This window comes from Fundulus heteroclitus, chromosome 24 (assembly GCF_011125445.2).
Source record: "Fundulus heteroclitus isolate FHET01 chromosome 24, MU-UCD_Fhet_4.1, whole genome shotgun sequence".
Taxonomy (NCBI): Eukaryota; Metazoa; Chordata; class Actinopteri; order Cyprinodontiformes; family Fundulidae; genus Fundulus; species Fundulus heteroclitus.
The window spans coordinates 131,593-142,482 of record NC_046384.1 but is presented as its reverse complement, the minus strand read 5'-3'; the positions used below and the strand labels follow the sequence as shown (position 1 = coordinate 142,482).

Genomic DNA, 10,890 nt, shown 5'->3' with positions numbered 1-10,890 from the left:
GATCTAAACTCTAATTTGTTACCTCTGTCAAAGGTAAACCAGGAAAGTTAAAGAGTTTAGAAAGAGTGAAAGCTTGATAACATCTGCCTGGGTGGAGCAGAGAGTAGAGAACGCTTCTTCAGTTAAACATGTCCTGAGATAAGGTTTAGTTTTATTAAAGACTTTTAGAAGCTGTTTTCACAATTGGTTTTTAACAAGTGTAAGAAAGTGTTCCTCTGTTTGGTTTCTCTGTAGCTTCTTGTGGAAACTGTTAACATCATTATCTCTCCTCTGAGTCCCTGTGGTGCTGCTTTTAATTCAAACTAACGGAGAAAAGTCTGATTTCTCACCTGTGGATCTGCTGTTACATAATAGTTAGAAACAAATAAATAATTACATAAGAACGGCATGACCAAGGTATCTGGCCAGTGATGCTTTATTAAATGTATTACATCATTACATCATTTGAAGATTTCACTGCTAAATATAACCTGAAAAGAAACAAAAGAGTTTATAAAAATTATCAAAGCAACCCCCCAGAATAATCCATGTCAGCAAGAAAAAAAATATCTTATTCTAGAGATCTGGGCTTTAGATTAATTAGCATAAACATCACAACCAACTAACTCCCTAACTCTGAAATTAGGCAAGGCAAATTTATTTATGAAGCACTTTTCAGCAACAAGACGATTTAAAGGGTTGTACATGAACAAAATAAAAATAGCTGAACATCATTACTGCAGCCAACCCTTTTATTGAGGATGGACATTTGGCCTGACAAAACAATTTTTGGAGGATTTACATATTCAGCTATATCAACTATATGAAATGGCTTATACAGTCAGTCTATGGCAGCTTAAATAATTTTCCCCTAAAATCCTCTGGTGTAATGACAAATTAGATTTATGAATAAACTATGCAGGGTTCTTCCACCTCAGAGCTTAAAACATCCTCCAAAGTGTCCATGAAGCCTTAATATGTTTTTACAACTTCTTAAAATGTTCAATCTTAGGCCTAATCCACACATAGCCAGACATCAGGGAAAACTATTAAATTTTATGCGTTTTGGCCTTAAATCAACATAAAAACTCATTTTCACATCACTACAAATTATTATTTCTTAAAACTCTGGCCGAAGAAGAGATTTGACAAATCCTTGTATTTGTATCTGGGCAACAGAATTTTTATGTTCCCGTGCATCAAAGTCTGAAACAAATAATGCAACACTGAAGTCTCATGTGTGAGCATTGTTACTGTCTCAGCTATTCAATGGAGGAAAAATTTATTTGCTCAGTGATGTGCTGATTTTTACGGTGGTTCAGATGCGTTTTGCTTGTTTGTTTTTACAAGCCAAACAGCTCCAATACACTTGGGTGCAAAGAAAAATCGCTGTTTTACACCCTCCCAATAGAGAGGGACCACATGATTATTTTTTTTTTTTTATATATTCTGGTTGGCTTGTGTGGATGAAAAGGATTCCTTGTGTAGGATATTATTTTTAAAATCAATGTGTGCGAAATTTTCCACTGTATATTGGTCCAAGTCCTTAATCTGGAAACACCAGCAGTGAGCTACTCCACTTGAAGTTAATCTTAGTTTCTGTATTTCCTCCACCAGAATGTTCTCGCCCATTTTGTTTAAAACCCTCTCCATCACCTCCAAAGCTCCTTCTAATTTATAGCGACTCACTACCAAATCCACAACCTTTTCTCTGACAGCTTTCTCCAGTTCTGCCTCTTTGATTGGTGGGGAGTCCTCCAATCGTTGTTGTTTTAAGAGCCACTTAAACCTCTCAAACTGTGGATCGGCCAAATCATCCAGGATCTTCAAGAGTTCCTCCACGATAAACGCTTTCTGTTAAAAACACAAAACATTGGCAGCTTTAATTGATTTTGTACCTGTGTTTCATAAATTAAGGATTAAAGTAACAAACTTCAAGGCCTTTTATACAGAAGAAAAATTCTAGTTAGCTTCCAGCTGAGCTCTGTGTTATGTTGGATCTTAAAGCACATTTGTCCAACCTGTTGAATCTAACCTGAAGTTAATGAACTGAGTTTCCAACCAAATGTAACCTCACATTGTCACTGTCGTGGGTTTTTGTTTCGTTTTTAACTTTTTTGGATTGACTATTTTACTTCATGCTCCACCATTTATCAGCATCTATTAATTATCCAATCAGATCTGTTTTCTCCCTGCCACCTGATCAGCTCCACCAGTTACAATTAATCAGTTACAACTCTGCTCACCTGTTCCCGGGTCTACAAATACCTGCCTCAGCCAACTCCTCTGGGACAGAAGATCTCGTCTTGCCTCCTGTGCACTTCCACCGTGTTTCCACCATTTCTTGTGTGCTCTGCCAACTGGTCTCTATTTCCTGCTCTTGTTCAGCTCTCACTGATGTGTGCTTCCAGTGCCTGTGTGCTACTCAAAGTCTGCCTTGTTCCCCCTGAGTTCCAGCTGCTTGCTCAGCCCATTCTGGTGGTTCCTTGGTCCACATCATCTGTTCTGGTCATCTCCTGTTTTCATCTCTGGTTCTGGTCTCCCACTGCCTGCTTCACCTGTTTTAATCTGGTTCTGCCAGTCACCCCAACCTGCATCCTCTGAGCTCCTGTCCATTACTGTCTGCCTGCATCTTCCTCCACAATTCATTATTGCAATAAACCTTTTTGAATTAAACTCTGTCTAGCTGATATCGGGTTCTCTGATTCTATTCATAACAAACCTTTGATGCACCCCCTCAGGGCCGGTTCTAGCCCTTTGGTTGCCCTAGGCGAGATTGAGTTTTGCGCCCCCCCCCCCCTCCCTCCATTGATCAGTGGTGTTCAATAAAACTGTGGATGAAATTACTTTCATAGGGATGGAATGTTATTGTGATTTCCATGTGTTTTCATTTCTAGTATATTTTGTCAGATGGTTGTAGACTTGAATTAGTTATTCAAAGGACTAACTACCTTCCGGCTGGGTGTCCCTGGTCTCACCTGTGTTTTACTGGCGCCCAGAGTGCTTGGTGTGGTCCTGGATGTCCCTTCATCTTCATCACCTGTATTCAAGCATATTGTATAGCCAGACAAGCGGGGTTTAATAAGTGAAATTATCATGAATGTAGTTAAACTTCTTTAAGAAAAGAAGCTATTGCATTTTGATACATGCTAAAAAATGTTCTATTGTACTTTAAAGTATAGATGTGGCTTGAATAAATACTATTAAAAATGATCTCACCTAAAGCAGGCTGTGTGTTGGCCTGTGTGGCACTGGTCCCTGGAGTACTACTGGATGTCCCTTCTTCTGCAGCTAGTAAACACAGAGTTCATCTATGCTGTTTGTTACACAATTGCATTTGGTCATTTCTATATTCCTACCACATAGTTGCATTGTACAAATACATTTTATCTGACCATGTAACTTGTAGATAAATTACAATTACTACCACCACCACTATTATTACTATTTGGCTGCTTGAAGGCTAAATAATACTACTGATTACAATAAGTAGTATTAATGTGATGTGATTATAAAAGTAATAATTGCTAATAATAATAATAATAATAATACAAATAACAGCAACAATAGTTGTGTACTTACAAAGTTCAGAGAGAGGCGAACATGAATGATCAGCAGGTGCTGGCCTCTGCGAATATTGTCTGAGTGCATCTGGCAAGAAAAACAAGAAAACATATACATTTTAGTATATTCCTGAACTGTGCAGAAGGGTGAACAGCACCACTATCACCATTGGTGCCACTAAACACTGAGCATGGAAACAAAGTCGGATATTTCAGGCAGTAAAAGCCCCGGTAAAACAGTGAAAAACCCATGAAAAACAGTTACTGACTCTCCTATTGACTTTAATTGGGACATTTTGGTACGAGTGGAAGGACATTAAACGTAGCGATTCACGTTTTGAAGGCTGGCCGCTGATAAAAGCACCTTGCTCCGAGAGGGGGTGCGGGGGAGGCGCAGTAAGAGCTGTGACGCACAGAGCCGCAGCGCAGGTAGTTAAAAAAATCAGAATAAATAATAACGAAACTTCTAAACAGACTAATTGGCGTTTTAGACTGTATCTGGTTAGCAGATCTGTTTTCTGATCCAGCGTTCAGCCATGACTGGTTCTGAATGTGAATAACCTGAACCAGCACCGCAGAAGGCGGGTCTAGACTGAGCTCTGGATAGACAGAGCTGTGAACGGATCATACGGGTTTCATTATTTTTATGTTATTTTTTATTTTATTTGGTACAAACATTTACTCGCCATGTGGCAGCAAGCCCTCTGAAATTCACTCGCCAAACGGGAAATTTACTCGCATTTGGCGACTGGCGAGTGTTAATGTCGGACCCTGGTGAGCCCTAACGTAACGTGACCCCCCCCCCCCACCCCACAATTAGGAAATTATCAAATGATCGGCAATAATAATCATCAATTCAATGTAATAATGAGGTTGACAAGTAAACGTGTGGCTGTGGGGCGCCATAGGATGATCATATATTTAATAAACATGTTTTAATTCGCTCTTTTTTGTAATTCTATGAATAATGGGAAGTAAGCCTAAGGGCGACGCTAGAGGGCGCCCCCAACACATTTGTCACCCTAGGCAATGCGGTACCGCGCACGTGACGTCACCGTCTCAAGAGCAACGCCCCTTTTGCCGCTTAGGTAGGGCATACAGGAGAGAAAGCACGGATAACCCAGCTATTACAAGCGCAACAGAAACAGCGATATGACCGAGTTTATAGCCGTTAAACTTTCCCAAGACGATGTCCCAGGCACACGGATTACTGGTCGAACTGTCGAAGAACACACCAACCTTCAGCTCAAACGATGGATTGAGTGTCGAGGGCTTAAAAAGACTGGAAAACTGGCCGAGTTGATGAACGGTAAGCTTTGGTTTTTTTTCCTGCGCGGCGATCATGGAAGCGTCGGCCGTTTTTTTTTTTGTTGTTTGCAATCACCGTCCAGGAATGGGTATATGTTTAATGTTTGTCTCATTTGAAATGTTTTTGAGTAAGCTATCCTGGTAGCAGGCTATCATGTTAGCGCCTGCTACCATGATAGCCTATATGCTGTCATGGTAGCAGGCGCTACTTTATTAACATGTCGGCCACCAAAATACTCTTACCTTGACTTGATGTCGCTGGAATTGGGTCAGGATGTTCTTCGGTTGTGCCCTTTCCTCCGACAAAATGCTTGCTACATATGTACTTGAATTTGGTAACTTTTTCCGGGTTGAACTGTTGTGTAGGCCGACCGCCCCGGTGTATCCAGCGCACACATTTCTCCTTGGCAGTCTTGAAGAAAACATCCTTCATATGCGGCCGACCAGCGTACCTCGAGTCGCTGTTGCACGTTCCATAGCAACAATGTTTAAAAATCATGGTCTTAGATTTGTAAAAAGCAGTCGTTTACCGAGTAAAACCTAGGCTAACGCACGTCTCTTTTACAGCGAAACAGCGGCAGGTTTCCGGAGTTTGCCCCACTGCGTACCACGTGATGTGACGTCATCGTGACGTTGTGTTTCCAAAAAATAGCTCGCACGCGGTACCCCATTCAGCTCTTCTGCTACGTTGGGACAGCGGCAGGACCGGGTAATTAACTCTTGTTGCGCTTTTTTCCTCCATCATGGTACAATTAATATATATATACTATAGACAGTATATATTTTTTTATTATACTCTTTGATTCGTGCCCTTCAAGATGAATTACCGTTTTTGATAAATAAGTTGCAGGATCGGCCAAACTCTGAATAAGAGTGCGACATATAGTCTGAAAAATACGGTCTTCCTAAAAAAGGAGCGGACAGGAGGAGTACTGACAGGACACGGGTAGAAGCTCTCCCCCGTCTTGCGTCCCTCGGCGTCCTCCAGCGCCACATACTGGCTGAGCCCGGTATGGAAGCAGAAGGTGAGCGGCAGCGAACGCCTCGTTCCCTTCCTGTGCTGGAAGCCCCCCACTTCAGAGCGGTAGTGGTTGGAGAGAGACATGCTGCCCATCAGCCTGAGGACCCAGAGACACACGGTTAGACCGGGCCGGTCGATCAAGGGGTGGGGGGGGGGGGGGTAGAGACACCGGCCGCGCACCCACCCTGGGATGACCAGCTTCTGGCCGTTGTGGATGCGGAAGGAGCAGCGGTAATCGTCCGGAAGTTTGCACCCGATCTGAGCCTCCACATCGTCCAGCTCCTGCTCGGTGGCGCCATCTGCAGGTCAAACAGAGAAGACGTCTTTGGCTAAAGCGACATCTGAAATCTGAATACAATGCAACCCAGAAATTACACTTTGAAAAACTTAATAAAATCAAAGACGTCTTTGGCTAAAGCGACACGACAGCGCAGGACGGGTACAGAGTGAAGTTAGCTGGAAGAAAAGAACATGTTTTATAAACGGAAATCTGAACACAATGCAACCCAGAAATTACACTTTGAAAAACTTCTTAATAAAATCTTTGCTGTTTTCTCAGATTTCATTTTTTCAAAAAAGCATTTTCTACAGATTTTATATTTTAATTTCTCCTTTCCAGATTAAGGTTTACAAATTGCATTCTTCTTCAGTTGCGTTTTACAGATCACATCTTGCTTGACGTGCACACTGACCACTAAAAACGTTGCTAATGACCAACAGAAATTAGCAACGCGTATAAGCCACAGTGAATATACAGAAGACATCCTTATTCCTTTTGTATTTTTGTTGTTTTCCTTTTCTTACCTACTCCTTTTGATCCATGGTATAACGAGTACACACTGTATATATTTGATGCACCTCATCCTACTTGACTCCTTCTTCCTATGACTACTGATTACTGAGCCGATGTAACATGTGAATTTTCTTATCTTAAATGGGTCTTTCTGCGGAGGAAGCCCGCCCCCAGGGCAGCGAACGTGATCTGTAACGTGCAGTTTGAAAAGAATGCAACACATAAAAGTCAGTAAAAATAAAAATAATAAAACATGAAACATTAAAATTTGACAATTTGTAAAACTGCTTGAAAAACTAAAATTTGAAAATAAATCGAAATTGTTTTTAAACTATAAAATCTGAAAATTTAAAATCTGTAAAACTTGGTTTCAAAAAATAAAACCTGACAAATTAAAATTTGAGAAATTTTAAAATAAATCTGTAAAAATAATTGAAACAATAACATTTTCAAAAATAAAATCTGTAAAAATGTTTTTTGAAACAATAAAATCTGAGAATATTAAATCTGTAAAACTGCTTGAAATAAACATTTAAATTTTAAAACAAATTATACTTTGTTTGGAAAAAAAACAATTTTCAAAAAAAATCCAACTTGAAATTTTTTTATTTGACAATACAGAATCTGTAAAACTGATTGAAAAACTAAAATTTTAAAATAAATCTAAATTGTTTTTAAACAATAAAATCTGAAAATATAAAATCTGTAAAACTTGGTTTAAAAAAATAAAATGTGAAAAACTTTAAATTTGAGAAATTTTAAATTTTAAAATAAATCTGTGAAAATAATTGAAACTTACTGTCAGGATGCAGCTTGAAGGCTGCATGCTGAGCCTCTCTCCTTCTCTCTCGTTCCTGCGCAGCCTGATCGGTTCCACCTGACAGGCTGCAATTAACCCACAATTGCTTCCACCTGGTTCCACCGCTTTATAAGACTCACCTCTTTCTGTTCCCGTCGCCGGTCCATAGCGTTCACTCCCGTTCAGTTCCTGTCAGAGGTTTTTCTTTCCAACTGTGTTTTGTTTCAGTCACTGCCCAGCTCCAGCTCAGCTCTCAAGCCCACGCCGCTGTGGTTCTGGTCTCAGTTCCACACCGCTGATGTTCTGTTTTCAAGCCCACGCCGCTGATGTTCTGGTCTCAGTTCCACGCCACTGATGTTCTGGTCTCAGTTCCACGCCGCCGATGTTCTGCTTTCAAGTCCACGCCGCTCAAGTTCTGGTCTCAAGCTCAACGCCTCCGATGTTCCTCCCGGACAGTTACGTTACACGCCTCCTGCCGGCCAGCTTCTGTGCTCTACACCCTCGTCAGCTGTAAGACTCTGGTTCCACGTCATTCACCTGCTACACTCTTCAATAAACTCACCCATAAGAACTGACTCTGTGTGTGCGTGCTGTGTCCGGGTTCATCCCAGAAAAATATCCTGACACTTACATTTTCAAAAATAAAATCTGAAAAACGTGGTTTGAAAAAATTAAATTAATAAAAAAAAGATCTAATTAAAAAAATCTATATGAGAAAACGGCAAAGTTACTCTCAAAATCTTTTTTAATTAAGAAGTTTCAAAGTTTAATTTCCGGATACATTTGTTTTTCTCATTTCCATTTACAAAACGTGTTCTTTGCCTCCAAGAACAACGGATCAAAGCCCTCCCCCCCCCCAATGGATGTGCTGCTGCCCAGAGCAACAACCCAACCAGGAGCTTTTCCTCCCTGTTTCCGTTACCTTTGAGCGAAACGATCATCCGAGGACATCTCTGCTGCAGGAAGCCCTTCAGCTGCTCCCAGGCCTTCTTCAGCGCCGCGTAGTGCTGGATGTAGCGACCCAGGTCAGAGTAGTAGTGTCTGAAGAGGCCGTACCAGGACAGGCCCCGCTGCGACCGGTCGGCGCTGCACACACCAACAAAGACACACACGGTCCGCCTCAGACTGCCGCCGGCTTAAAAACGCTGCAAAAGGATTTAAAGGGAGCTCACTCTGTCAGCAGCCAGTGTTTGCAGCAGTGTCGCTTCCACAGTGGGTTGTGCTTGCTCAGCTCGTTCAGCCTCTTGCTCACGTAGCTGCAGCTACACAGAAAATACACAGAAAAGGCAGAAATACTAAAAATTTGATACGTAAACTACACAAAACCAACACTTCATGGTCCTTTTTATTATAAAACAATGACAGCTGGAATAAACAGCATAACTTTATTACATCTAAGGGACCAAACAACACCACTGTGGGAGACTTAGAATTAGACAAAATTTTGTTTGCATACAGCTTGAGAATTTCAGTGAATTGCAGTGGATTTCAGAATAAAGTAAATTTGCAGGATGATACAGTGTTTTGTTTTTTTTTCCGGTGGACTTTACATTTTATCACAATATATCGTTATAACGATAAAAATTAAGATAAAAGACTATTACCAGCTTCTTATAGTCTTTTGTAGGTAACAGGCCCCATAAATAAAATTACTGTATGTAAAAAAAACACATTTTAATTAATTTAACATAAATTAAAACAAAACTCATAGTATGGGTCATAAAGAAATTAGATTTTTTAAAATCACTAAACAGCACAAAGTAACAACATTTAAATATATTTTTTAATTTATCGATGCTCCAAAGGAACCTACAGTGGAGAAAATGTCTCAAATAACAATCCTGACTAGACCTGCAGTTTTTTTGGGGAGGTTTCAGACATTAATTGGATTCTATCGCTGGGTTTTATTTTAACTAAATTCTTATCATGATAAGGAGTCTTTTTTTTCTTCTGATAACGATAAAACGATACAATAAAGGCTCCACCCTACATCACTGTGTACTTTTAGCTACGTGATTTTATGTAGATCTTAGTTCCTTTATGATTTATTAGGTAAAATTAAGCAGGTAGGAAATGTTTGGACCATTCTGTCTGTATGATTTAATTAAATTGAGTTTGTAACGAGCCTTCATGTTTGGCACTATATAAATAAACTGAACTGAATTGAGTGAAGCTGGATTATTTTTTGTGAGGCAGAGACAGTTTAAAGATGTGTTTTTTTCCTGATGAGTCTGTGTTGAATCTGTTAAATAAAACATCAGCTTCATTCCAACATGGAGATACTCCTGCAGCAGGAAGTGTTATTATTGCTCTGATTAATATTTACTGACTCAAACTCCAATAAATGATCACAATCAGTCGCATTTCTAACGCATTAAAGCCAGGAACATTATTTATTTGGTCACGTTAGATATTCCATCATATCTCTGGTGTGTTTTATTCCTTCGTTTAGCTCAGATCAGGTCACTAATAGACGTAAACAAACTGCAGCTGTTAGCATGAAGCTAACTGTAAACAAGATCTTTATCTTCCCTTTTAACGTAATCTTATCACCTCAGCGTCACATGAGCTGCTCGGTTTTCATCTTTAATCTGTAACTATCGGCTGTGAGCCGCTGACAGTCCTGTTTAGGCTCATATTTGAGCAGAAAAATAGAGGCAAAACCAGCTTTTACGTGTCGGGCTAACGAGCCGCGGGTTAGCCGCTAGAACCCGGCGGTCCGGCGGGCTTCCGGAAGCAATGGCTGCCTCCTGCTCGATGTCCGCGTGCCGTCCGGTACCTACCGGAGCAGGTCTCTGAAGCTCAGGTAGGACAGGACGTGGAGCAGCGGGTCTGAGGGCAGCAGGTCCAGCTGGAGCTCCGAGGCGGCTGCCATTGTTAGCGCTGGTTCTGCCTGGACGCGGCGCCGCTGCAGCGCCCCCCGCCGGCGGGGAGCTGCAGCTTTCTACCACCGCGGTAAGACCGCTGGGAGGGCTGTGACGTCATTGATCTACTTTTTATTAACCTAATTATTTATCAGGATCATTTTATGTAATCTTTTGCTACTGTTGGCCAAGTTTTATGTCCACAGACGTAAGACGGTTATGATTAAACCCTCATGTGTCTCTTTTTTTAAAGGAAGCGACAACTTACTTTCCCTCCAGTAACGAAAAAGTTACTAAAACTTTATCTTTATGTATCTTTATGTTCTAAATTAAAAATATTTATATTGTCTCAATGGCTACTGTTACGTGTACCTTTACTTTATTGCTATTACTATTATTTTATTTTTTTTGTTCAAACCCCTGGCAATTGTTCACTGTTCATTGCATTTATTTACATTTGATTTTATACTAGTTCTCTTTTTATGTTATAAAGAATATTCTAATGTTATTTAAAAAAACGAGTCAGGATCATTATCTGGAGCAAAGGTGTACAAAGTGCGGCC

The 10,890-nt window shown here is 40.5% G+C and overlaps 1 protein-coding gene across 1 annotated transcript; it reads right to left on the bottom strand.

Annotated features, from left to right (window-relative positions):
• Positions 1-2,802: 2,802 nt before the first annotated feature.
• On the bottom strand, positions 2,803-10,396 carry LOC118557765 (F-box only protein 3-like). Its single transcript, XM_036128065.1, has 8 exons — positions 10,247-10,396; positions 8,636-8,725; positions 8,386-8,549; positions 6,056-6,170; positions 5,788-5,968; positions 3,562-3,630; positions 3,199-3,270; positions 2,803-3,019 (listed from the first exon to the last, which is right to left on the bottom strand). The coding sequence occupies exons 1-7, from the start codon at positions 10,336-10,338 to the stop codon at positions 3,199-3,201; spliced, it is 783 nt and encodes a 260-aa protein (XP_035983958.1). The 5' UTR covers positions 10,339-10,396; the 3' UTR covers positions 2,803-3,019.
• Between the last annotated feature and the right edge of the window lie 494 nt (positions 10,397-10,890).

What these genes read in the sequence shown, in the direction of transcription:
- LOC118557765 (XM_036128065.1), bottom strand. Translation starts at nt 10,338, where the DNA reads ATGGCAGCCGCCTCGGAGCTCCAGCTGGACCTGCTGCCCTCAGACCCG. An exon ending in GATGATCGTTTCGCTCAAAG is followed by an intron (nt 6,171 to 8,385) that starts GTAACGGAAACA and finishes TTTGACCTGCAG; the next exon opens with ATGGCGCCACCGAGCAGGAG. An exon ending in CAGAAGCTGGTCATCCCAGG is followed by an intron (nt 5,969 to 6,055) that starts GTGGGTGCGCGG and finishes CTGGGTCCTCAG; the next exon opens with GCTGATGGGCAGCATGTCTC.